The sequence below is a fragment of the Amphiprion ocellaris genome, chromosome 18 (assembly GCF_022539595.1).
Source record: "Amphiprion ocellaris isolate individual 3 ecotype Okinawa chromosome 18, ASM2253959v1, whole genome shotgun sequence".
In the NCBI taxonomy this organism is placed as follows: Eukaryota; Metazoa; Chordata; class Actinopteri; family Pomacentridae; genus Amphiprion; species Amphiprion ocellaris.
Genome location: NC_072783.1, coordinates 7,490,220 through 7,518,164, shown reverse-complemented (window position 1 = coordinate 7,518,164; position 27,945 = coordinate 7,490,220). Strand labels below are relative to the sequence as shown.

The following is a 27,945-nucleotide window of genomic DNA, read 5'->3' as shown; positions in this document are numbered from 1 at the left end:
ATGCTGTTTTCTCAGAGACTGAAACCTTGGTTCTCGGTTCAGTTTGTTTCGTCTGCAGCCTGATTGGACTCCAGGTGTCTGTAATGAGTCTAATTGGTGCAGAGCAGCTTTATCAGAGCAGCTCCTACAATCAGCCGTCACCAGGCTCATGAGCAAAAGCCGCTGAAGCTGAAATCACTGTTCTGAGTCAAACATGGCGCTCGCTTTAAGGTCAGTTCACTGAATTTGTCTTCATTTTTCCAGACACCGAGCTGAACGTTTGGTGGATTTAATCATCTCAAACTGTCTTACAGGGTTTCTTGGATCTGCCTGCTGTTGTTTAGCATCGGTACTTGTTTTCCCATAGACTCACCAAGTAAGTCACCATCTCTATGATTCTAGCACAAATTACTGCTTTGCTTTTGAGGTTTCAGTCTTTTTACCGCCTGTTTTTAATTTGACTTAATCCAACAGTAATGTCAGTCCTGCAGCAAAACTTCTCGAATGCAAATTTCAGAAAAAGACCTCAGTTTTTCTGATTTTTCTGCACATCAAAATGTTTTGTTTTTTAACTGACCAAGCAGTTTCTGGGTCTCTTTATGAAGCTTTATGAAAACTGAACAACGTGAAGGAGAGGGAACTCAAGTGTTTGCATTATGGCACATTTCTAGAACAGAATAGAATATGTTTCATTGTCATTATACAGTATATAATGAGATTGGAGAGCTTCTCCTTTTCAGTGCAAAGAAATCTTAAAGATGGTGCAAACTGTCTATTTACAAATATACAGTATAAATAGTGAATATAGTACCATTAATCAACAAAAAAAATGTATTTCTTTAGTTATTTACACAAATTTAAGGCAAAACCAATCAAAATGTCCAACGTTTTTCCAAGTGTCCATAGGTGCTTTGTTTTTAAAAATTATAGTTCAACATGCTGAAGTTATTTAACAATGTAGATTTAACTTATTTCTATTCTGTCTGCTGTGTAAACACTGCCTGCAGTTCAGCTGAGAAAATGCCAGAATATTTGTCACATGACTGTCAAACTTCAGCCACTACCAGTTTCATGGTTGTGCAGAAACAGAATCTTGATTGAGCAAATACTTTATTTTTTGCAACTTTTTAAATAAGACCTGTAGTATGAAGTGATTTTTGATGAAATAAAATTTTAACCTGAGATCTGGTTGAGGTTTATAGATGTAATGGTGCGTCATGGATGAGGATTTGTACAGTTTCTGGTTTTAATAAATGGTCATTATGGGATTCAGTGGCATAAACTTCAGTTGCACTCTTGCAGTGTTTCAACATTATAGACTTCATGGATTGGGTGTAAAAGCTTTCTCACTCCTTTCTAATCTAATCCTGCCGTCTCTCGTCCAGACAACCCGTTTACCTTTTCCCTTATTGGACCTGAATCGCCGGGCATTGCCTCACCAGACCCACGCTCTCCTTCGGTGTCCCTGCAGCATGAAGCTGCCGGCCAGCAGACGGGCTCCCAGACTGGAAACCAGTCCCCACGTAGCCTGGGAGCTCCTAGTTCAGCTGCAGGGTTCTTGTCTGACTACGAGCCAGGGTTGGCCATGGCTTACGGCTACAGCTCCGACCCCTCCGGTGCCACAGCAGGTCGTTCCTTCAGGCCCTGGTACCTCAACCGTCTTCCCAAGAAGACTCCAGACTTCCAAGCACAGCAGCAGTCTGGTTCAGACAGCGGTGGAGGTTCAACTGTGGGAGGATCCACCCCTGGCTATGACAGCTCATTCTCCCCTGGAGTTGCATACTCTGGGAACTCAGGTCCTGGATCTGCTTCCTTCAGTGGTGGTGCTGCTCCCAGCTCGGGAGGTGGGGCTGGATTCTCATCTACTCTAGGCCTTCCTTTGGACGAGCTGCCTGCAGGAGGACCTCTTCCTTGGTCCTTCCTGAGACACCTGAGTCCACTTCGTCTCTTTCCGGACGTCAACGCCTGGGAGACCGACGAGGTTCCACTGGGTATGATCGAGCCTCCCGCTGTGGCGCCTTCATCTTACATCATCCAGTCCAGTAACGGCTACCAGCGAGCTAGAGAACTCTTGTCCCACTCTAAATACTCGCCGGACATCTTCGACCACTTTCTTTTACCCCCCATTGTCACCCAAACAACAACTGAGACTCCAGTGATTGAAACTCCGGGGGAAAAGGGCAAATGAGGTAGAAATTGATCTCCACTTGAAAATTATGTTCACACTGCTGGATGTTTTGTCTTGACTAAACTATCTTGTCTTGCAGGGTGAATTCGGTGATTAAACTTCAGCCTGCTTTGAAAATTTAGCATGTCTGAATGTTGAAAATATTAAATCTATCGATTAAAGCTCATTTGTGCTTTATTATTGCTAGAGTTCTTGTCCCCTCTCCTTCATTTAAATGTGAATTCTTCAAACAGATGTAAATGTACTTGTAATATATCTGAAGATGGTCTTGTTTGCACTGTGCTCAGATCTCAACATTAAGTCTCACTGCAAGTTAAGTTAGCCTGTTAGGTTTCTGGTAAGCCTTTACAGGAAGTATTTAGATGTAAATCCAGATGTTCTAACCAGGCTAGCAAGATTTTCATGCCAACATTTGTGCACCTCTGGTCCAAAGTTCCATTAGCCCCATCGATACAGTAGTTGAATGCTAACATTAGCATTCAAACAAATGGACAGATGCAATCATTAAGTCATTTATTCTTTCTGCCGCTGTACAGAAGAAAAGTCCAACCAGGTGCCGACGAAAGACTCGACACCGACAGAAAACCAGCCAATGAAGAGAAGTGATTTCACACATCTGAACTAATCAAGTTCACTTCTTTCAACTTCTAAACCATCAAATTTAACAGTGCAGTTAGTTTCACCACCATTTATTGTGCACAGCTGAACTTCACCAGCAGCCAAATCTAAAGTCTGTATAATAAATGCAGCTCAATAATTAACTTCAAATATGTGACTCTTAAAAGTGCTAGTTCTTAAAATACTGTTGAGTCTCATCACTGCATATTAATATAAACCACCAGTTTCAGCTGTGCAGAATCATCAATGATGGGAAAATTAGTTTCATTTGAGGCATTTATATGAAATAAGTGCAACAGACATCAATTAGTCAACATTATGAACTACCAATTGCTCTTAGACTTTCATGTGACCTATTTCTTTTTCCATGTTAACCCTTTGATGCATAACCTGGGTCAAAAGTAACCCAAATCCAATGGAAAATGGGTATCTCCTGATGTGGTCTATGCATCAAAGGGTTAATTAATTTTAAAATTCTTTTGTATTTTTACAAGCTGGAAAAGTTGTTCACTCCACACACCCTACTGTTGTATAATTGTAATGCACTTCATGGTTAAATGTGTTTCCTTTTTCAAATGTGAAATAAGCAGCGCGAGGTGCTTGTTTCCAAAATGCCACAAAATCCTGAAAATAGCACCATTTTATTCCATGAATCAGTCTGCAGAGTTGGGATATTCGCTGTTCCATTTTGGAATCAAACCCGTCACTGGTTTCCTCCCAGTTTGAAACCTGCTGAGCTAGCGTTAGCGCCGATGAGCTTCACGTTGCAGACGACAGAAGTAGTCACGACAGCAGAACAATCAGAGCTAATTTACATACATGACATTCAGTTTTGTTTTACAGTCTGATCGGAACAGTGAATGTACAAAAAAGAAACCCAGGAAAGAACAGTTAGCATGCTGCAGGCCGAGGCGCTATCGCTATTAATTTAATAGTTGAATAGTGTTTCTAAGTCCCAGGCAGCGGCTAATGATTTCACCAAGGCTCTACTTAATGGGGAGTTATACTGAAACCAATGTGTGAGCTAACCTGGTTCCAGACCTCTGAATATAAAACAAAGAAAGATGGTCACACAAAATCTCAAACACTGCAGTTTTCAGAGATTTACACCGTAACTGTAAAAACAAATTCTGTAAAAAAAAACTGTGAAAATCTGCCAGCAGCTAGCATGTTATCTTACCTATTATCCTAGATAACTTGTTTCGTTTTAGCAGTGTTGGGCAAACAGTGCAGTGAGCGAAGCTAGCGGTTACTCTGCATTAAATAAAGCTTTGATACCCAGAGAAATAGCTAGCTAAGCTACACCAGAGTGACAAGTGTTTTACGAGAGAAGAAGCTACTCTTCTTAGTTGTTTAATTTGAAAATACATTTGACAATCATTGTTATTGTTTTGCTGCCTACAGACAAAAAATATGTAGCTAGCTAGCAGTTAGCTAGGGTCAGCAGGCCGCACAAGTGAACAGGAAAAAATTACTGCAAAGCCTTATCGCTTGTTTTTAAATTGACGTAAAATTCTTAACTATAATGGCTCACATTTTTAAAATGCTAAAATAAATTGAGCAATTAGTTGTTTCAGACTATTTATCTGGTGTGATTAACCTTCTAATTTTGCCAAGACGGCGAGAGCAGCATTAGCCTCAAGGAATAGCACCAAAACAGTGAGATAAAAAAAACAACTGATAAAAATATTGAAATATATGAGCAAAAAAAACATATGTCTGGTTTCCACACATCTGTTAAATTAATTTAAGCTCACTTAAGAGGCCCTTTGTTGCTGCTCGGTTCAATTAATAGCTAACAAAAAACATGTAGCTAGCTAGCTAGTCGTTAGCTGCTAGCAGGCCACACAAGTTCAGGTGGAAAAATGACTGCAAAGCCTCATCGCTTATTTTTAATGGATCATGTTTGTAAAATGCTAAAATAAATTGAGCAAGCTTAAAGCAGCTGTTTCAGACTATTATCTGGTGTGATTAAGCTTCTAATTTTGCCAAAACAGCAAGAGACCAGCATTTGCCTAAGAAGGCTACTAGCTGCAGCCCCAAAACACTAAGTTTTTTTTTTTTTTTTAAAAAGGATAAATATATTGAAATATATGAGAAAAAAAACATGTCTGGTGTCCACACATCTGTTGGGTTCATCTAAGTTCACTAAAAACAATAAGTTTTTGTTGCTGCTCTGTTCAGCTTCTAGCTAACAGAATTTAATGCTAACACAGCGCTAATGCTAATGAATAACAAAGCTGCAGAGGAGTTTGGGCTTCTGTTTAGAACAAATTAACAACTGTTTTATCATTTCTATCTGGAACACTGCTTTTAGTGGCATGCCAGACTGATATTTAACTATAAAACTGTTCAGTCAAACATCATTATAGCTGTTTTTAAATAGTAGTTGTCATTTTTCTGGCTTTGGTACAGAAAATCGGACACTGGATTCATTTTACTGGTGCTAACTACACAAAAAACTTAAAACACAAATCAAATACTGATTTTTTTCAGCACAATGTGGGCAGTTTGGATAAATATGTTGTTGTAATGCCACATTTAACCAAATATCAATCACAATATTAATTTATGACATTTAAACCTAAAAAAAAGGCTGTAGTTGCATTTGGAACCGGCTGATCAGTGTTGGACAGCGGTATTGCTAACAGTAGCAGAGTTTATCCGCATTGCTCAGTAGGGAGGTGCTAACAACGTTATTTTCGAAATCAAATCAAGCTAGAAATCAATATGCTATACCCACACTTCCATACTATCATTACACCATGTAGCTTTCTTTTGCAAACACCAGCTAGCAGCTTGTTAGCAGCCAGCTAGCTACATGTTTTTCACTGTCTGAAGGTGGCAAATAGATAAAACTGAACATAAATCTTCCGATGTTGTATTCAGTGTGGTAAAGCTTCATTTCATGTAGCATAACTGCTAGCTAATCTTACTACTGTTTGCTAGTAGCTTGTCGAATGTTGCAGCTAACAAGCAAACATTTCAATTAACGCAGCCTACAATGACTTAAAAACACAATGGAACGAGGAAGAAGTTTTAAAGATTGAGAGACCTGGAGCCAGGCTGGGTGCAACATGGATAACAAACACCTCTGTGGAGGTAAAACAGTGTTTGTGTGATTGTACTGATTCAACAGAGGCTTATATTGGAATTGAACTGGCTGGAGCCTCTCAGATAAAACAAATAAATCAGGCCTTCAGACTGCCTCAAACCCCAACAACGACATATTTTTCACTTTATAACTGTTAATAAACCGACATGCTTGTACAAAAAATAAATATACACATAACATCTTCATAAAATCAAATCAACACTTCACCTCGTTAGGATGTTGCCAGACAACAAAAGTTTGCCAGGAGAGCGCAACCATTAGCTCTTCAGAAAGGACGAGTGGTTGAGACAACATCAGAGCTAATTTTTGGCCATTTTTACACCACTTCATTTCAAAGATCACTTGCTGTTGTTCCGATGCAGTAAATCGTTGCAGTGGTGTCAGTTTAAGGACTAAGATTCAGTGTTTTGTTTGAAATTTAGTCGCCACCTTCTGAACGTCCGGCCCAGATGTTTTGTAACCGACTCGTCATTTCTACCCTGAAATCACTGGACGACACCGTTGTAGTGACAAAAGGACGAAATCAACAGTCACATCACGTCACATCATGACACAACCCATGTTAATAAAGTGCATAAAACAAACCATAGAAAAAAATAGCAAAAAAACAGGCATCGGATAGAAACCTACATGTCTTATACATTGTATAAATAAAGTTTTTTTTTCTGTTTGCATGCAGTTAGTGGAGCAAGTCTTTGTATTTTCATCATCCTCTTCCTCCTCATCCGTCTGCAGAGGCTTCAGGCTTCATGATCTGGTAGGTGATCAAGTACTCTGGGTAGGCCTGTGGGTGCCAAGAACAACCAAAAACTAATAAAATGATGCTTTATGTTGGGTTTATTGTGAGCACGTTGACATTCGGGATCAATCAATGTGGTTTAGTGACGGAGGACACTGATCATTGGATATTTGGATACTGGATATGGATATTCACTTGCAGTAAACATAAATATCTTGGTATTAAGATTTAGAAAAACAAGGTAAGGGAGCACAGATAGCACAGGGTCAATGAAAACATGTTCCAGTTCCACGACCCTACGTTACTTAAAGATGTATCTAGAATATTTCACTGCGACTGGAAATGAAGCATTGTTGTCATTAGAGAAACATATCTCAACAAACACTGCATTGATCAACGTGAAATTTGGTTTATATGTTCGTGGTCTCTGTCAGATTTGGTGATTGTGTGAAACAAGTTAGCTTAGCACAAAGATTCATAAACTAGCCTGGGTTTGTAGGCAGCAAAAATGCTGGTTTCAGTGTGTACAAAAACTTCATAAATTTGCTGATTTGTGTATTGGATTATTTCTCAGTGCTCATATTGCAACCTACCTGGCTAGCAAGTGGCGATAATGTAGCCTTTAATTTGTTATCTAGAGCCATTTTTAGTGCCAATTTTACCAATAATAACTGTTAGTACTATAATTATACTGTTTTTTTACTGCAAGAACCCTAAAAGGGCCTGAACCTTTGGGTTGTACAACAAAGTACCTGGTCCATGGTAGGTTCCTCTGAGAAATCCTGAAAAACTGCTGTGATTGGTTAAACTCAGACCAATCAGAGGACAATGAGCACAATTTATCTCCATCAACAACATAAAATATGCCATGTTACAATAACCAACCTCCATTGGTCTATTTCCTACATAGAACTGGAGTCGTGTCCAGTAACTACCATTTGTCTTTGCTTTGTTGTTAATGTCAATCATTGAACATGTTGGATTCTACACTGTAATGAAAACAGATTTATTTTTGGACATGTTTTAGACTACTTTCCATCTTGGTTTAACATTTACGTTCAGATGTGTTTTAGACTAGTTTCTAACTTGGCTTCAGATTTTGGTTTTGGACATGTTTTAGTCTGGTTTTTAATTTGGTTCTAAATTTGGTGGCAGATAGGTGTTCGACTAGTTTCTGAATTGGCTTCGGGTTTGGTTTTGAATAAGTTTCATACTAGTTCTGAACTTGGCTTGACACTTGGTTTGGGACATGTTTTAGGCCAGTTTCTGACTTGGTTTCAGATTTGGTTTTGGGCATGTTTTAGCTTAGTTTTTAATTTGGTTCCAATTTTGGTTTTGGATAGGTGTTAGACTAGTTTCTAACTTGGTTTCAGATTTGGTTTTGGATGTGTTTTAGAGTAGATATGAACTTGTTTGGGACATGTTTTAGACCAGTTTCTGACTTGGTTTCAGATTTGGTTTTGGACATGTTTTAGTCTGGTTTTTAATTTGGTCCAAGTTTGGTGTTGGATAGGTGTTAGACCAGTTTCTATACTGTTTCAGATTTGATTCTGGATGTGTCTTGGACTAGTTATGAACTTGGTTTGGGACGGGTTTTTAGGCTAGTTTCTGATTTGACTTCGGATTTGGTTTTGGATGTGTTTTGGACTAACTATGAACTTGGCTCCAGATTTACTTTTGTATGGATGTTAGACTAGTTTCTAACTTGGTTTCAGACTTGATTTTCCCTGCATTCTTGTTGAGAGTGGTTATGTACTATCAATAGTTTTAACAATACGACATATTCATCTTTCAGTGCATGAATACGAAGAATGTGTTCTTCAGTATACTTTAGCGCTGCTGCTAGGTGGATTAGCTTGTTGTTTCCCCGTGTTAGCAGTTGTATGATAAGCTAAGCTAACCAGCTGGTGCCTCTAACCTTATACTGAGCTGACAGACATTGAAATGGTTTACATTTTGCTAGGGAACAGACTTCAGAGATCAGATCTAATATTCTGCTGCTGGTCGACAGAAACCAAATCAGCAACGTTGTGAGACGATCGCAGAATCTCAGAGAAACGACTGAGAGGAAGAAAACAATATATTAGTAGAGCAAAAAGCAGCCGGCAGCTCTGCTTTAAAGCTCCTCTTCATCTCTTCAGTGTTGCTATCAGCTGGATGGTCGACATCCGCCTGTAATTTCACCACTCACAGCACCGCTGATTGCTTGAGTGGACGTCTATTGATGGCGGATTGTGAAGAGCCACTCATGTTTCAGCAGAAGAAGACATTACATGTCCTATTGTCTGTGCTCTCTACTTATACAGTGACAGTTTGTCATCCTGCTGCTGTATGTAGGACACAAAGGAAAACTAACCACAAATCTAAACTATACCAGCATCTTCCCATGTAGTCAGTGGGTTACATTAGGGCTGAATACTGGTTTAAAATGTGTGCAACTCCAAACACGTGTCATTCAGACTTCAACCCAGTGACATAATACACTTAGATTTTAACATTTATTATCTATTTACTCTATTTATTTGTCAGTTTTGTGTTTTTGAGGTTGTTTTCTTTGTATCTGTCTGTCTTACTAACCAGAACATTTTGCACAATACAATGACAGTAAAGGTTTTCTGTTCTATTCCAGTTATATGTGACCAGACCACACTCACATAGCATTCAACAGGGAGATCGGATGAGTTTTTTTGGGGGGGTGAAACTTTGTCATTTATTTGATGCACAATATTTGATGTTAAGGGAACTGTCAGATTTGAGTGAAGGTTTTACAGTCTGTAACACAAAATTATAGAATAAATACCCATTCCACCTTCTTCTATCTCAATGTATTAACATTAGAATGAACTAGGGGAAGACATGTTAGATTGCAGACCATCAAGTTTAAGATACAAGAAAGTCGGGGTATTTTAGAGGGATTATTATAAACAGAGAGGAGAATGGACAAGGTAATTTCATTGTTGCTTTGCAATTCTTTTTATATTTTTCTTATTTTACTGTTAGAGAGAGCAGGACAAATAAATATTTAAAAAACAGGGATGTCTCTTAAGTTTTTCTGCCACTGATTCAATCTGACTCATTCGATATAAGATTTTCTGATATCATTTTCCGAGAAAATACACAGTTCATGTATTGTAGATTACCTGTAGTACCTGGTTGTTACACCAGGGGGAGCCTCTTATTGTTAAATACCGTAGAGACCAGAGGAGGTGAGGTCAAACAGAAAGCATTGTGGGGATTTAACTAGTTAGGGGGCACCATGACAAAGTCTTCTGTGATGCTTAATGACCTCCAACCAGCATCCAACTGCTGCCTTTAATATATCCATGGATTAAAAACAGCAAAATCAGCACAGGACAAATGACACATGCTCATTTACAATTATAAATTGATCAGTTACTGAATGATAATACTTCATGAATTAAGAATAATTTAAGACACCAGTGTGACAGTGGACATAAAAGCCCATATTGATACCGATAAGTTGAAAAACACAGTGATCAACCTCGATGTCGATCTCTGAGCTTGGATCAGAACATTCCTACCAGCGGTTCTACTAGCACATGGTATGAAGGGATGGAAAACATCCTGACCTGCTCTCCTCTGTAGATGACGTACTCGGCCAAAGCGAGTCCGTTGACACTCGGCCGGCCGGTAACCGAGTGGTGACCCGGCGGTGAGTGAGCCATCTTCATGGCGCTGAACTGCAGGAAGGATTTACCCAGAGTCACCCTGCAGAACAACAGGTGCCTGGAGGGACAAAAAGAGCAAAGACTGTAGTGTACAGCATTTATAGTATCTGGTACTGCTGGATTTAGAGGCCTTATCTCTAGTAGAAAGGTCGAGGTGGTCGTCAGGCCTTAAGCTGCCACCTGATGTAACTTGATTTTTATCTCGGTTTGAGTGTAAATGTGAAGATGTGTATATGGTGCTTTTAACAAACAAGTTTTAGAAGATGTTACATTAAATGTGTCTGCTATTTGTAACAGCCGTAGTGACTGTATGAAATGCCACATTAACAGCTGATGTGTCTGAATACAGGTGTTGGTGGAGGAGGGGGCGGAGTCCAGGGGGCGGAGTCCAGGTGTTGTACCTGTGGCAGATGTAGCAGGACCGGTCTTTGTGCTGAGGGCAACCCGTCCCTCCTCCGATCCCGTAAACGTACTGGTTACTCTTTGACGAGTTCTCGGCGAAGTAAATCCCGGCGCCGAACATCCCTCCGATGTAGGCGTGGCGCTCGTCAAAGCCTTTATGGATGATGGCGTTGACGAACGGAGAACCTGTACAGAAACGGTGCAATTAAAACTCTGAATAATACATTACAGCTGTTAATACTACTACTGTCTTCACTGGTGTTACTTCATGTATGCTCCTGCTACCTCTACTACACATATTCCTGCTGTTACTACTACTGTTGTACTACTGTAACTTCCACTCCTACTGCAGTTACTGCTGCTTTACTACTTCTACTATTATGATTACATGTTGTTATTATGTGTACAGTTAGAAAATAGTCAAAAACAGCCACAAAACCAAATTAAAAATGAGTGTAACACCTGTCCAAAACCACGTCAGAAACTATCCCAAACCTAGTTCAACACTAGTTTAAAACATATCCAAAACCGAGCGAGAAACTAGTCTAAAACATGCCCAAAACCAAAGCTGAAACTCAGCTGGTAATCAGTGTAAAACATATCCAAACTAAGTTCAAAAATAGTCTGACACCTGTCAAAAAGCCTGAAACTAGTTAGAAACTAGTCTGCAATATGTCCCAAATCAAAACTGAAGCTAACTTATAAATTAGTCTAAAACATGTACACAACCAAACCTAAAACCACGTCAGAAACTCATCTAAAACGTCCAAAAACCAAGTCTGGAACCAAGTTTGAAGCCACTCCAAAACCAGTTTAAAAACCAAGTCCAAAGCAAGTTACAAAATTAGAAATAAGGACCAACTTGGCCACAAAAAAAGTCAAAAACATCTTTACATCGGTTCAAAGCAGCTCAAATAAAATTTAGAAACCAGATCTGAACAAAAAACCCAACTGTAACTGTTACTTTTACTACAACTACTGCTTCTTTATTATATCTATCATTATCATCATTACTACTACTGCTACCTGTACTGCTGCTAGAACTACTTCTACCATCACTGCTGCTGCATTTAATGCTAACGTTCGGCCATGTTGGAAAATGTTTTACCATCTGCAGTCCATTTATTGTCTATTCCTGCTGCTACAGTCACTACACCTAGACCTCCTACAGTTTCATATTCTGACCGTGGAAGAGCATCCGTTCATTAGAGTGGTTGTGGTTTTCCTCTGAAACCTCCTTCCTGCGGTGGCTGTACCTCTCCCATAGCTTCTTGTTGCAGACCTTCTGGATCTAAAACACAGACGTTGTTAGTAACTTTTACTACAACACAGACAAATCCAGTAAAGTCTAAATAACCGATACCTTGACCAGGTTGTATCTGTTGAAGATTCCTCCAGCGTGGCCGCCGTCTCGGTGCTCTCTGATCGTGCTCTGCATCTGATCGACACAAACAAGCTTTTCACTGGTTCAATCTTAACATCATGTGAGAAATAACTCTTTATTTGTTAAAGGCTGTGTGTAGATACAACTTATCTTAGAACAAGGAGTCCTGATCTCACAACAACTATAGTCAAAAACAGTTCAAAGTGAAGTTAGAGACCAGCCCCAAGACAAATCCAAAATCAGTCCAGTTTGGTCTGATTCTGAAGAACTGTGGTTATGAGTTCCATGATCTTCCAAAAAGAGTCAAAAACCAGGTTAGAAGCCAGCATAACGCTGGGCAAAACCGGTCTAAAACACAGTCCAAACCAATTCCTAAACCAGTTCAAAACCAAGTTAGAAATGAGTCCAAAACATTTCCAAAGTGAAGTCCACAAGCAAGACAGCAAGTCAGAAACCAGTCCAAAACCAGCCCCAAACCAATCAGAAACCATTGAAAAGCCAGTCCCAAACCAGCTCCAAAAATGAGTTAGAAATTAGTCCAAAACCCCTTAAGAAACAAGGTCAAACATTTCCAAAACCAAGTTAGAAAGCAGCCCTGTTGGACCAGAACCAGATTCAAAAGCACACAAATAAACAGTACTGTAACTAGTCCAAAGGTAGTTAAAAAACAGTTCAAAACAGGTCTAAAACCAAGAGACACCAGTTGAAACACAAGTCCTGAAACAAGACAGTCTAAAATCAGTTCCAAAACCAAGATAGACACCAATAAAAAAAACAAGTCCAGAAAGAAAATAAAACCAGTCCAAAACTAAGATAGAAACTGTCCACAAAGTCCAAAAGCAAGTCTAAAAACTAGTCACAAACCAGGTAAGACACCAGTGAAAAACCTGTTCTACTACGGTAGTTCTAAAACTGATCCAGAACAACTAAACAACCCGCCGACAACTAAAAGCTGTGGAGGAGTTCCATGGAGAACTGGTGCTGTTCTAAAGGGTTCTCACTTCACTTTTATTTTTTTATAAAACTTCTGTTTCTTGTCTTCTGTGCTGTGATTTCACTGTTCTGTTCTTTTCTTTATGAACCACATGTACTGCAGCTTTGTTCTTCCTGTGACTTTTACCTTTTAGCTCCCCTGTATTGATAATCAATATTAGTATTATCAGCATAACGATCAGTTTAACCATCAGTATAACCGTCAGTATAACCATCGGTACAATGATCGGTATAATAAGCGGTATATAAATCTGTATAACCATCAGTACCTCCTCCTCCACTGACTGGAACTCTTTATCATCAGCTGAGAGGTCGATCAGAATCGTCCCACTGTTGGCTGTGTTCAGGGTCAGGTAGGGATTCACACCTAAATACACAGAAATACACAAATAAAAATATAAATACATAAATAGATATATAAATAACTTCCAAAAGTTTGGAGACACTTTCTTATTCATTTGAATGAGAATGTGTCTCCAAACCTTTGACAGGTAGTGTATATAAATCCATATATAAACGTGTGTTAAGGGTCAGGTAGGGATTCACACCTAAATACACAGAAATATATAAATAAATACATAAATATACTCATTAAAAACACATAAATATATAAACGTGTGTTCAGAGTTAGGTAAAGATTCACACCTAAATACATAGAAATATACAAATAAAGGAATAAATATATACAAATAAACATGTAAATATCTAAATAAACACATAATAATATATATAAATATAGATATGTTTGTACTCATATATAAATTTATGTATAAGTGCACAGATTTCAAAATACACGCTATAGATCAGCATTATCCAACACATCAATAGAACTATTGTTAACGTGTGTGTGTGTGTGTGTGTATGTGTGTGTGTGTGTGTGTGTGTGTGTGTGTGTGTGTGTGTGTGTGTGTGTGTGTGTGTGTGTGTGTGTGTGTGTGTAGTTTCATTGCTTGTGTAACTCTGAAGTGTGCTGAAGTGTGTGTTGGAGTGTGTATTGAAATCTAATTGTGTGGTGTTGAAGTGTGTGACTGTGTGTTTTGATGAAGCATCTGTGTGTATATTGAGTGTGATGAAATGTGTGTGTTAAATATATGCATGTTGAAGTGTGTGTGTTCAGATTGTGTGCGCGTTGGAGTGTTTGTGTAGTTTCGTGGCTTGTGTAACTCTAAAGTGTGTTGGAGTGTGTGTCTGAGTAATTGCATAGTGTTTGTGCTGAAGTGTGTGTGTGTGTGTTCAGATTGTGTGCATTAAGTGTGTGTTCAGTGTGTGTGTATTTTGTGTGTCCTCACTCTGAGGGCCGCTGATGAGTCTCTCGACTCCTTTGATGATTTTGTGTCGATGACCGTAAGCGTTGATGCCGATTTCCTTCAGCTCACGATGACCCATCTCCACCAACACATCCAGGGTGATCTACACACACACACACACACACACACGCACACACGCACACACACACACACACACCAAGAAAATGAAGGAACTTTTTACAATATTCTAATAATTTGAGATGCGCCTGCAGATGAACCTGTTGGTTGCAGCTCCATTATTCAAACCAATGGACAAAGCAATAAAAAATGTTATGCAGAATAACCACAAATACACAATATTCTGTACATTTTTCAACAATTTTTGAATAATCATGAAATTTTTAGTCATTCTGGTCAGATTTTAAATAGTTTTGCCACAAATTTTCAGTCATTTTGGTAAAGCTTGAGATTATTTTGGAGCTATTTGGGTAATCTTGGGCAAACTCTCTACATTTTGGACATTTTTGGTCGTGTTTAAGGTCATTTTTGACAAGTTTTGTTATTTTTGGACTAGATTTAAGACATTTACGACTAATCTGAATCATTTTCAGCAATTCTTGAACAAAAGTGGACACATATTGAGTCATTTCTGGTCATGTTTTATGCCATTTTTGACACACTTTGTTGTTTTGGATAAACTTTGTCGTCTAAGACAAATTTTTAAGTCTTTTTGAACAAGTTTTAAACTATTTAGGACAAATTTTGAATAATTGTGGACAGATTTTGAGTCATTTTTGGTCATGTGTTAAGGTATTTTGGAAAAACTTTCAGTAATTTAAGTCTTTATGGACAAGATTTATGTAATTTATGGATAATTTTCAGCAATTTCTGAATAACGGTGGACAATTTTTAGTCATTTTTGGTCGTGTTTCAGGACATTTTTGACATGTTTGTTATTCTGGACAAGTTTTAAGACATTTAGGACAAATGGGTAATTTTCAACCATTTTTTTTGTCAGTTTTGGTTGTATTTTAAGTTATTGTGGATACTTTTGGTTGATTTGGACAAACTTTGAGTAATTTAAGTCTTTATGGACAAGTTTTAAGCCATTTTGGACAAATTTTCAGTAATTTTCAGCAATTTTTCAATAATTGTGGACAGATTTTGAGTCATTTTGGACGCATTTTAAATAGTTTTGCCACAAATTTTCTGTCAGTTTTGCACCTGTGGATGAACCTGTTTTTGTGGCAGCTCCGTTCTTCATGTTGCTGCTTTTTAAAAATGTAATTAATCATCAGAACTTCTGTGTTCAGTAGGAGGAGGTGATGTAAATGTTATCTGCACCAGTCAGCTATTAGAATTCAGTCTGAAGAGTCTCTGAATCATCTTCCACCTCCTCCAAAGAAATAATTACAGATGAAATCAGCTTCTGTAACTTAGATCCCCTCCACACACATGTTCTTTTTCATTTTAATAAGGATCTCTGCGTTTTACCTTTAACAGAATTCACCTTTTTGGTGTAAAAATGGAAGAAAATCTTTTGGAAACATGTTAAAAATCAACATACAGCTTGTCTGGGAGCCAATTAGATGACAGAAAACAAATGAAAGGTGACAGGAGAGCCGGGATTTGTTCATCAAGTCTAATAAAAGCAGCTGAATTATCTGCTAGCAGCTCCTGTCTGCAGCGTACCATGAATATACAAACGTCTTTTACTGGATTACTGAGATACTGAAGGAAACTTACAATCATGAGGATTATCAGTTGTAAAAGATGTAAAACAACCAAGATGTGATGTAAAATAACCTGAAAAAGATGGAAAGCAACCAAAATGTGATGTAAAATAACCTGAAAAACACATAAAACAACCAAGATGTGATGCAAAATATCAACAAAAAGATGTAAAATAACCCTAAAAAGACGTAATACCACCAAGATGTGACACAAAATATCGATAAAAAGACGTAAAATAACCTTAAAAAGACGTAAAACAACCAAGATGCGATGAAAAATATGCACAAAAAGATGCAAAATAACCTTAAAAAGATGTAAAATAACCAAGATGTCACACAAAATAACCTGAAAAAGACGTAAAATAACCTTAAAAAGACGCAAAATAATCTTAAAAAGATGTAAAATAACCTAAAAAAGACGTAAAACAACCAAGATGTGACGTAAAATTTCCAAAATGCTGCAAAATGTCTTCCAGAAAACATAAAACAATCCCAATCGGACCCCAAATGATCACAAAAGAAGCAAAACATGGTGAAATGTGACACAAAACGAGCAAAAAAAGACGTAAAACAAAATGTTGCACAAAGCAACAACACGCAAAATGACAAAAAACCACGAAACACAACATTTTTTACAACATTTTACATCACATTTATTGAAGTTTAAAGTGCTTTCTGTCTTGGTTTGTTCTGTAATCTGTTAATAAACCATAAAACAGTCCAGATTTAGCTTTATGTCTGAAACACGCTGCTTCCAGTGGACTGAGATCTCTGTGAATCTGGGTTTAAGCAGAAAAACTGAGGCTTTCCATTGTTCTGTATCATAAAAGGACATTCCAGACTGAGATGTTTTCTGACCTGCTCCCTGTGGAAGATCTCCAGGAGATGCTCCAGTCCCAGGTTCTTCAGGATCTGACAGATGCTCAGCTCAGAATCTGGAACACACAACACATTCCTGTCATAACAAACACAACATTTCTGGTGGCAAAAAACACAACATTTAATACTGACGGGTAAAAGGTTGAAGTTCGGTTCATTCTTAACTAGAATGTGATGCAAAACAACCACAAAGTGACACAAAACAACCACAAAACGACGTAAAACGACCATAATGTGACAGAAAATGACTAAAAGTATGATGTGAAAAAAACAAAACGAGACACAAAACAACTAAATTGTGATGCAAAATGTTGGAAATGTGAAACAAATTCACCAAAATGAGATACAAAATGACAGCAAAAAGACGTAAAACAATCTGATTCTGTGCAAGAGAACCACCAAAAGAAGTAAAACAGCCACAATGAGACATGAAATGACCACAAAAAGATGTAAAACAACCAAAAGTTGATGCAAAATAACCACAAAAAGATGTAAAACAACCAAGATGTGAGGCAAAACTACCAAACTGTGATAGAAAACATTTGCCAGAAAATATAAAACAACCAAAATGTGACACAAAGTGACAAAAACAACAAAATGTAACACGAAAAAGACATGAAACAACCAGATTCTGTCCAAGAAACCCCCAATAAGACATAAAACAACTTAAGTGTGGCACAAAGTCATCAAAATGTGACAGAAAACATAAAACAACCACAATGTGACACAAAACGAAATAAAACAATCAGAATGTGACAGAAAATGAATAGAAATTTGATGCAAAACAAAACAACTAAATTATGATGCAAAATGTTGAAAATGTTACACAAAATAACAACAAAAAGACGTGAAACAGCCAAGATGTGACGCAAAATTACCAAAATGTGGAAGAAAACGTGCCAGAAAACATAAAACAACCACAACCTGACACAAAATGATCACAAAAAGATGTAAAACAACATGAAATGTGACACAAAATTATCAAAATCATCATTTCTGGTCGTGTTTTAGGTAATTTTTGACACGTTGTGTTATTTTGGACCAGTTTTAAGCCATGTAGGACAAATTTAGAGCCATTTTCAACAATTATTGAATAATAGTGGTCAGATTTAGAGCCATTTTTGGTCGTGTTTTAGTTACTTTGGATACTTTTGGTTGTTTTCGAAAAATTTTGAGTAATTTTCAACAATTTTTGAGTAATTGTGAACAGATTTTGGGTCATTTTGGACACATTTTCAGTTATTTGTAGTCGTGTTTTAAGTTATTTTGAATCCTTTTGGTTGTTTTGGACAAACTGAGTAATTTAAGTCTTTATGGACAAGTTTTAAGACATGTAAGACTAATTTTGAATCATTTTCAGCAATTTTCGAATAGCAGTAGACAAAGTTTGAGTCATTTTTGGTCTGTTTCAAGTTTCTGGACAAGTTTTAAGACATTTAAGCCACATTCTGAGTAATTCTGAACCATTTTTGAGACATTTTTGGTTGTGTTTTAGGTCATTTTTGGCAAGTTTTTTTTATTTTGGGCAAGTTTTAAAACATTTAGGACAAATTATGAATAATTTTCAGCAACTGTTGAATAATTGTGGACAGATTTTGACTAAACATCTCTCACCTTCCTCTTTCCTCTCAGAGCTCAGTGATGCCTCGGCGGCCGACGTCTCAGGAAACATCGAGGACGATGAAACTGCCGGTGATGAAGATGAGGAGTTTGCAGCTGCAGCAGCAGCGACGTCACTGTTGGTGGAAGCTGCAGTGTCCAGATCTGAGGAGGAGGATGAAGACGACAAAGAGGAGGAGGAGAGGAGAGGTGGGACGAAGGGCGGAGCTACAGAGGACGCCGTCGCCACGCTGATGACCTGAGCTTTGAAACAGCCGGGGAGGGCCGAGGGAGGCATCGCTGCCGAGAGGAGAGCTCGGACATCATCGGCCTGCAGGAGGAGGAAGAAAGTCTGAGAAAAAAACCTGACGTTCTCCGATCAGTGCAGAAGATGTGTCTCTGGGGAATGTGAATGTGATGTGTGAATAAATGTGAATAAATTCTCTGTAGATGCAACTGAATTTTCTGGAAATGCGACTGAATTCTCAGTAAATGCAACTGAATTCTCTGTAAATGTGAATAAACTCTGTAGATGCAACTGAATTTTCTGGAAATGCGACTGAAGTCTCTGTAAATGCGACAGAATTCTCTGTAAATGCGATTAAATATTCTGTGAATGCGACTGAATTCTCAGTAAATGCGACTGAATTCTCTGTAAATGCAACTAAATTCTTAGTAAATGCGACTGAATTCTTAGTAAATGCGACTGAATTCTCTGTAAATGTGAATAAACTCTGTAGATGCAACTGAATTTTCTGGAAATGCGACTGAAGTCTCTGTAAATGCGACTGAATTCTCTGTAAATGCGACTGAATTCTCTGTAAAGCAACTGAACTCTGGAATTACAACTAAATTTTATGGAAATGTGGCTAAATTCTCTGGATCCAGAGAATTCAGTCTAATACAGATATTGATTAAAGTATCTGTGGACTTTTAGCTTCTTATTTCAGACCCTTTGAGATTTTTGAAAAATTGCTTCCACGTTTTTGTTGCACATTTGAAATATTAGAAATCCAGCTGCAGTAAAAGTGAGCACAGAGAGCAGGAGAGAAAAAAATATTCACAACAGTTTCATTTTCACCGCATAAACTATGAATATTTATAAAGATATTAGTGAAATCTTAGCTCCATATATTAAAATACCTTGAGTTTTTTTTCTCACGTTGAATTTTGTGCCTGTTTGAATGACAATATCTGAGTAAATATTAAAGATAAAAACCTGAAACTTTCTCTTTTATTTTTCATAATGACACTGATTCAGAATCTGGAATATCAGACAAGTAGACCAAATAATCTGAGTTAAAATATGTTAAAAATAATGAAAATATTGATAAAGCAGACATCAGCTAGTGATATTTTCTGTCACGATAACACAAACTAAACATACGGAATACTTTAATATGAAATATTTGGTCAGAAAAATGGAAAAAATGTCAGTTTTGCTGCACTGATTGAGCAAATATGACACCAAAATAAAAGGCATCTTGTAAAATTTGGGGTTTTTCAGGGTAAAATTTTATAAATATCTCTATAAATATTCACATTTTATGTTCCAAAAGGTCGAAATTTAATTCTTTGAGATGGAATGAACCACTTATAATGTAATAATATGGATATATTTTGATAAACTGACATTATTCTGTAGAAAGCTGTTTGATGTTGACATGAAAGAGGCTTTGTTGTAAATTATTGTCAAAAAAAGCTAAATTAAATTGACCAAGGCTGAAGGTTTTCTAAAATTATCTTAAATGTTAAAATGTCAGAAATATCATTTTAAATGTTCACAGTTAATGATTAAAAAAACCCCTTTCTGTTCATGAGTGGAGCTGAGATGGAATAACCCAATAAGAACTTTGTGTTTTAAGGCGTACTGTCCCTTTAAATCAGACGTACCGTGACCAGGTCCAATGGCGACTGTCCTTCCTGGTTCCGCAGCGACGGGTCGGCGCCGTGAGCCAATAGGAGGGCACACAGCTGCGTCCGGCCCTTCTGGGCGGCTTCGTGCAGCGGCGTGAACGCCCACTTATCGGTGGCGTTGACGCAGGCGTCGTATTTGATGAGTAGCGCTGCCACGTCAACGTGCTGCCAAAACGAAACCACAGGAAATCAGTTCGTTAGTTAACGAGAGACTCATTTACAAGTAAATGATCCGTGGACGTCCTCATCCATACAGCAGGGGGCGCTGCAGGGAGGAGCTCACTGAGGCACAGCTACATATTCACATTCTAAAAACATGTTTGTGTTGTGAGACTTGCCAGATACAGCATCCATAGTTGATAAAAAATAAACAAGCACCATCCACTGGTGGCCACAAAAATGACAACAAAAACATTAAGATTAGAAAGTGTGCATCATCCTATAGGATCTAAATTCTCTATTATTTACAAGCAGTTTAGTCCAGTCTTCACTGAGGTGTTTTGCTCCTCTCACCCCGTAGGAGGCAGCGTTGTGCAGAGGAATCAGGCCTCCTTTGTCCTGAGAGTTCACCTCGGCTCCGTGCTGCAGCAGAAACTCGGCCACCTCCAAGTTATTGTAACCAGCTGCAGCACGAAAACACAAGAAAAGGCAGACAAACAAGTACTTTATCCTGATGAATCCTGCAAACAGAACTACTGGAGGTAGTGTGTTTATCTACCTGTCCTGTTCAGGTGTGTTATGAACCTGTTCAGGTGTGTTACTTACCTGTTCAGGTGTGTTTAGGTACCTGTCCTGTTCAGGTGTGTGTTCTGTACCTGTTCAGGTGTGTTACTTACCTGCCAGGTGCAGTGGTGTTGAGTGTCTCCCCTGTGTGTCTCTACAGTTGACGTTGTCTCGTGTGCAGAGTTTCTTCACTCTGGCCAGGCAGCCTTTCTTGGCGGCGTCCAGCAGGGCGGCGTCGCCTCGCAGCAGGTCCTGGATGTCCGTGTCGGCGTCCTTCACCAGATCCAGAGGAGTGTTACCGTCCCGGTTCTTCCGGGTCGGGTCAGCGCCATGCTGGAGGAAGAAAAAGAATCAGGAACTTTACTAAGAACTTTTGCTGGATAAGACCGACCTTCGTTTGGGCTTTTAAATTTGTTGACCTTCAACATGAACAAAAAGCAGCTCGAGAACTAAAGTTGGAGATGTAGAAAGTCGTATTAATCTAATTTTCTTAATTTCATGGCCTCTTAACATCTCCTGAGTGATTCCAGTCGACTACAGCTGCTGACTCCTCTAATCCAGTTTAAATAGAACCATTAGATCCACTCATTAGACTCAAACACTACAGTAGGAAAGTCTGAGGAGCTCAGCAAAGATCTGGAAAAGCCTAAACTGACTAAGAGATGTCAACACGGACATAAATTCATTCAACAATTGTCCAAAGTGACTAAAAACATGTCTAAAATGATTAAAACCTGTCCAAAATGGCACAAAAACTGACCAAATTACCTCAAAAATTGCCCAAATTGACTCAAAAATAGTCCAAGGGTGCTGGAAATAAAGGTTGCCTGAGATGATGCAAAAATGGTCCAAACTGACTGATAGAGATGTCCACACTGACTCATAAATTCACTCAACAGTTGTCTGAATTGACTAAAATATGCATAAAATTTTTAAAACTTGCCCAAATTGGCACAAAAACAGTTAAATCTGACTCAGAATTTGTCCAAATTTATGCAAAACTATTCCAAAGTGACTGAAAATATCTTGAATGACTCAAACACTGCCCAGACTGACCCAAAAACTCTCCAGATTGACTCCAGAATCGTCCAAGGTGCCTGGAAATACATCTGAAATAATTCAAGTCAGAAAGTCACTTGGAGCCATTTCAAAGCAGCTTCAAATCCGGAATCATCTGTTTGTCAGAATAAAGTTCATGGTCCAGTTGTGTTACTGCCACCATCAGGAAGAAAACACAAACTACCACCTGCTGCTGAGAGACGATTGGTCAGGATGGTCAAGAGTCAACCAAGAACCATCAGAAAGCAGGTCTGAATGAATGAGAAGCTGCTGGAACACAGCTGTCAGTCTCCACAGGGTTCTAGAGGATCCATGAAGAAGGAAGTTCTTCCTCTAGAAGCAGAACCTTAAAGCTCCACTCAAGTCTGCTGCTGATCACATGGACAAAGAAAAGGTCTTCTGGAGGAAAGTTCTGAGATCAGATGGAACAAAAACTGAAGGTGAGGCCTTTAACCCCAAGAACACCAAACCTACCATCAAGCATGGAGGTGGCAGTATCGTGTTCTGGGGCTTTCTAGAAGAGCTTCAGGACTGGTTTTAGACTGTATGTTGGACTGGTTCTGGACTTTCTTGGGACTGGTTCATGTTTGGTTTCAGTCTTGGTTCTCCTGGTTTTGGATGTGATTTAAAGTTGATTTAGAATTTATTTTACTCTGGATCTGGTCCTGAATGAGGACTTGTTCCAGACGGTCTTGTGGGTCTTGGACTTTTTTAGGAGTGGTTTAGGTTTGGTTTTGGTCCCAATATTGTACTGGTTTGAGACCTTTTTAGGACTGGTTGAGGACTGTCTTTGTCTTGGACTTTTTAAGGAGTAGTTTAGGTTTGATTTTAGTCCTGATTTTGCACTGGTTTTTGACTTTTTCAGGACTGGTTTCCGACTGCTTCTAAAATTGGTTTAAGTTTTGGTTTCAAACTGTCTTAGGCAGGTCTTAGACTTCTTTTTACCACCAAGAACACCAAACCTACCATCAAGCATGGTGGTGGCAGTGTCATGCTGTGTGGAACTGGAGCTTTCCACTAAGTAAATGGTATAATGAAGAAGGAGGATCACCTCCACGTTCTTCAGGAAAACCTAAAACCATCAGCAGAAAGTTGATCTTGGACACAGTTGGATGTTTCAACAAGACAATGAGCCCAAACACACATCAGATGTGGTAAAGAAATGGTTCCATCAGGCTAGAATGAAGGTTCTAGACTGGTCTCCCCAAAGTCCTGGCTTAAACCCATCAAGAACCTGAAGAACCAAGTCAGAAAGACAACGGATTTAGTGGAACGGCACCAAAATTGGTGCCGTTCCACTAAATCTGTTGTCTTTTTGACCCAGACTTGAGTCAGTTGAATTGATAGTATAATGATACTGCCACCTCCATGCTTGACGGTAGGTATAGTGTCCAGATGAGTCAAAGATAAACCAGAGGACTGAAACCAGAAGAACCAAACTGAGGTGGAAACTGAAAAATTGAACCAAATACTAACATTTCTATTTGGATATTTATGACCCAGCAGATTTTGTCATATTTCCAGAAGATCTTTAATAAATCTATGGCAGAACCAAAATATAGAACCTGGGTTCTTCATGGTGGACCCGTTGGTGTTAGTACCTGCAGCAGGAGTTTACAGATGTCGTATTTTCCTTTTGCGGCAGCTTCGTGGAGAGGCGTGAACTTCCAGAGGTCGGCCACGTTGACGACGGCACCATGAAGAACCAACAGTTCTGCAACCTCATGGTGACCGTATGAACAGGCGTTATGGAGCGGAACCAGACCTCTGAGGAGAAGGAACATGGAGGGAAGGTCTTTGAGAAAACAGGTCTTACTCAGCAGTTGGACATTTCAGCTCAGCACATTTTTATGTTCCTCACCCTTTATCTTAGGCGTCATATTCTGGTCATTTTGTGTCACAGTTTGGCGTTTTGTGTCAGATTTGGTTGTTTTCCGTCTTTTTGTGGTTGTTTTGTGTCACAATTTGGTCATTTCACGTCACATTTTGGTGTTTTGTGTAAGATTTTAGTTGTTCTGTGTCAGTTTTGGTTGTTTTACATCTTATTATGATCATTTCACACCATATTTTAGTCATTTTGCGTCAAATTTGATTGTCTTATGTGTCTTTGTGGTTGTTTTGTGTCAGATTTTGTTCCTTTAATGTAAAATTTCGTTGTTTTACGTCTTATAATGATCATTTTGATTCAAATTTTGGTCGTTTTGTGTCAAATTTGGCTATTTTTTGTCTCTCTGTGGTCATTTTAAGTCGCAGCTTGGTGTTTTGTGTCAGATTTGGTTGTTTTATGTCTCTTTGCGGTTGTTTTGTATCCAGTTTTGGTGCTTTTATGTCCAAAGCTGATCTAAAATAATAACTCTACTCATGTGGCTTTCCTTCAACCCTCTGAACTCCAAGCAGCAGCTTCAGGACCTTTGACTCGGAGTTTCTCCAGAATGATTGAGAAAGTGCCTGAAATGACTTCATTATTCTGTCAGGAAGCTCTTCACCCTTTGTCTTTGGCGTGGACGTCGGCTCCGTGCTGCAGCAAGAACTGGACCACGGCCAGGCGGTTGTAACCGGCGGCGAAATGCAGCGGCGTCGACTGTCGACCCTCAACATCCCGACAGTTAACGTTCTGCAGTGAACACAGCTTCTATAAACGAAGAGAGGGGAATGAAAGAGGGAATTCATGTGGCAAGTTAAGTTGTTTTACTTCTCTTTGTGGTCATTTTGCATCACATTTTGGTTCAAATTTGGTTCTTTTACATCTTATTGTGGTCCTTTTATGTCACATTTTAGTCTTTTTATGTCAAATTTGGTTGTTTTATGTCGTCTTGTGGTAATTTTGCATCACAATTTGATAATTTTACGTCCCAGTAAAATGTTTTGTCATATTTTGTTCCTTTTATGTCAAATTCGGTGGTTTTACGTGTTTGTGATAATTTCACGTCACATTTTAGTCATTTTGTGTCGTACGTCTCTGTTTAGTCGTTTTGTGTCACAATTTGGTCATTTTGTTTCAAATTTGGATGTCTTACATCTCTTCATGGTGATTTGTCTTACGTCTCATTGTGGTTGTTTTGTGTCACAGTTTGGCGTCTTATGTCAGATTTTGGCCCTTCTATGTCAAATGTGGTTGTTTTACATATTTTTGTGGTAATTTTGTCTCTAATTTTGGTAGTTCTGTGTCAAATTTGATTGTTTTTCATTTTATTGTGATCATTTTGTGTCACAATTTGGTCATTTTACATCACAGCTCAGTGTTTTGACTCATTTTTTTCCTTTTATGTCAAATTTGGGGGTTGTACGTCTTTTTGTGGTAATTTCACATCACACATTAGTCATTTTTTGTCAAATTCGGTTGGGTTACATTTGTAGTCATTTTACATCACAGTTTGATGTTTTGTGTCACAGTTTAGTCATTTTGTGTCAAGTTTTTTGGGTTTCTGGACAGATTTGCTCCCAAATAACAAAATAAATGCTTTAATTTGAGAAGTTCAAGAGCTAAAAGTCAAAGCAGAGCTGAAATAAATCAACAGGAGTTAACACATTTTGGTGATGAAATGAAAAAACCTCCAGACAGTGAATAAAACTACCTTCACTGTTTCCAGATCTCCAGATTTGGAAGCTTCCAGCAGCTGCCGGTCGACTTCAGAGTTCCCGATCAGGACTCCTTCTGCTGGGAGACGAACAGATATCAGCACAAAACAGAAACACTGATCGATAAAACCAAGACATGACTCTTTGTAGAGGAGTTTAATCCAGTAAAATACGTAAAGAACTCTACATGTAGGTATTTAATCTCAAATTATCAAATCAAAATGTTCTGCCTGAAATGTTTCCAGCACAAAATATGAAATGTAGCTTCAAACATCACATATTTAGTTAAAACTCCCGTCTATCTGTGATCGTTTTGTGTCACATTTAGTTGTTTTACACCTTTTTGTGGTTGTTTCACATCACATTTTGGTCTTTTGAAGTCACAGTCAAGTGTTTTGTGCCCAAATTTAGCCATTTTGTGTCAAATTTGGTTAATTTAAAGTCTTTTTGTGATCCTTTTGTCACAGTTTGGTGTTTCATGTAAGATTTTGGTCCTTTAATGTCGAATTTGGTTGTTTTACATCTTTTTGTGATTGTTTCGTGTCACATTTTAGTTATTTTGGGTCAAATTTGGTTAATTTTACGTGTATTTGTGGTCGTTTTGTGTCATATTTTGGTCATTTTGTGTGAAATTTGGTGAATTTTTCATCTTTTTGTGGTTGTTTTGTGTCATAGTTTGGTGTTTCATGTCAGATTTCGGTCCTTTTATGTCAAATTTGATTGTTTTACATGTCTTTGTGTCACATTTTAGTCATTTTGTGTCAAATTTGGTTGTGTTGCATCTTTTTGTGGTCGTTTTGTGTCACATTTTAGTCATTTGGGGTCAACTTTGGCTGTTGTACATCTTTTTGTGGTCGTTTTGTGTCACATTTTAGTTACTTGGGGTCAAATTTGGTTGCTTTACGTCTTTTTGTGGTAATTTTGCGTCACAGTTTTGTCATTCTGGGTCGGATTTTGTTGTCTTACATCTCTTTGTGTAAAGGGTTTGTCTACATACTTCGTAAACACCACCTGCCTTCAGAGTCAGACAGGTGAAATCAACAGCAGTGATTATTGGTGATGGGATGCACCTTGCAACATCTCCTGCACGCTCTCGTTGCCCAGCTGCGACGGTGATAATCCCTGCAGCGACGTGAGCATGGGGTCGCAGCCGGCGGTCAGCAGCAGGCGGCAGGTCTGCAGGTGACCGGCATGGGCGGCCCGGTGCAGCGGCGTCTGGCCCAGGTGGTCGACGGCGTTCACCTGCAGCGAGGCCACAGGTGAGCTCAGCCTCAGGGGGTTAGCGCTGCTGCTAATGTGTCTGCCGATGCTCACCTTGGCTTCGTGCTTCACCAGCACCTCGATGACGTCGTTGTGGGCTTTCTCTGACGCCAGGTGGAGGGGGGTCAGCAGGCTGAGGTCACAGTGACATCACAAACACAGTGACATCACAACAGTCGGGTCAGTTCACTGATACAGCATATTAAAGCGCTGCATAATGTCTAAAACTAATAAAACAGGTTCAGGTTTTAGATTCTTGGTTTCCGTTTTCTTTCGTTTATCTCTAAATAAACCCAAAATGAACTCACTCTTTAGTTTTCTGGTTGACGTCGGCTCCTTTCTTCAGCAGAAGTTCACAAACTTGTTTCCTCTTTGGGTACGGAGACGCCGACGCACAATGCTGACAACACAAAAACACTTATGATCTGTATAAATATCAATATTATACATGTGGTTTTACAGATTCTGGACCTTTGACTCAAAGTTTGTCCTGGATTACTCATATTTTGTCCAAAATGACTTAAAACTTGTCCAAAATGACTAAAAAAGTGTCCTAAATGACTTAATATTTGCTTTAAATGACCGAAAATGCCTTCAAAATGGCTAAAAAAAAGTCAAAATGACTTTAAACTTCTCCAAAATGACTAAAAAAATGTCCACAATAACCTTAAATGTTTCAAAGCTACAATAAGTGTCCAAAATGACTTGAAATTTGCCCAAAATTACCTAAAACGTCTTCAAAATTTAAAAAAGTGTCAAAATGGCTAAAGATTTCTCTAAAATGAACTAAAACCTCTTCAAAATGACAATATAGTGTCCAAAAATACTCAAACCTTCCTCCA

At 38.6% G+C, this 27,945-nt stretch overlaps 2 protein-coding genes across 3 annotated transcripts in view; one reads left to right on the top strand and one right to left on the bottom strand.

The window, feature by feature from the left end:
• The first annotated feature begins 111 nt into the window (after positions 1 to 111).
• Positions 112 to 2,355, top strand: LOC111582280 (uncharacterized). The gene is made up of 4 exons (XM_023290886.2): positions 112 to 210; positions 294 to 355; positions 1,365 to 2,168; positions 2,247 to 2,355. The coding sequence occupies exons 1-3, from the start codon at positions 194 to 196 to the stop codon at positions 2,165 to 2,167; spliced, it is 882 nt and encodes a 293-aa protein (XP_023146654.2). The 5' UTR covers positions 112 to 193; the 3' UTR covers position 2,168; positions 2,247 to 2,355.
• A 311-nt stretch (positions 2,356 to 2,666) lies between these two features.
• Positions 2,667 to 27,945, bottom strand: part of LOC111582272 (poly [ADP-ribose] polymerase tankyrase-2-like) — a 39,876-nt gene continuing 14,597 nt past the window's right edge. Inside the window, exons 13-30 of one of the 2 annotated variants that reach the window (XM_023290874.3) lie at positions 27,412 to 27,503; positions 27,158 to 27,236; positions 26,914 to 27,085; positions 25,840 to 25,922; positions 24,751 to 24,896; positions 23,866 to 24,031; positions 21,319 to 21,538; positions 20,996 to 21,105; positions 20,459 to 20,647; positions 18,581 to 18,896; positions 16,946 to 17,022; positions 14,397 to 14,517; positions 13,377 to 13,474; positions 12,094 to 12,168; positions 11,916 to 12,021; positions 10,730 to 10,916; positions 10,230 to 10,386; positions 2,667 to 6,684 (exon numbers count right to left, since the gene is read on the bottom strand). In XM_023290874.3, coding sequence (XP_023146642.2) covers positions 6,622 to 6,684; positions 10,230 to 10,386; positions 10,730 to 10,916; positions 11,916 to 12,021; positions 12,094 to 12,168; positions 13,377 to 13,474; positions 14,397 to 14,517; positions 16,946 to 17,022; positions 18,581 to 18,896; positions 20,459 to 20,647; positions 20,996 to 21,105; positions 21,319 to 21,538; positions 23,866 to 24,031; positions 24,751 to 24,896; positions 25,840 to 25,922; positions 26,914 to 27,085; positions 27,158 to 27,236; positions 27,412 to 27,503 — 2,457 coding nt within the window. In that variant the 3' untranslated portion in view covers positions 2,667 to 6,621. The remainder of the gene's footprint in view (positions 6,685 to 10,229; positions 10,387 to 10,729; positions 10,917 to 11,915; positions 12,022 to 12,093; positions 12,169 to 13,376; positions 13,475 to 14,396; positions 14,518 to 16,945; positions 17,023 to 18,580; positions 18,897 to 20,458; positions 20,648 to 20,995; positions 21,106 to 21,318; positions 21,539 to 23,865; positions 24,032 to 24,750; positions 24,897 to 25,839; positions 25,923 to 26,913; positions 27,086 to 27,157; positions 27,237 to 27,411; positions 27,504 to 27,945) is intronic. The other variant, XM_023290876.3, reaches the window with a different exon arrangement.

Bases quoted from the DNA above. Each gene is read 5' to 3' on its own strand.
- LOC111582280 (XM_023290886.2), top strand. The intron at 356-1,364 runs GTAAGTCACCAT...TCTCTCGTCCAG, and splicing joins TTTTCCCATAGACTCACCAA to ACAACCCGTTTACCTTTTCC.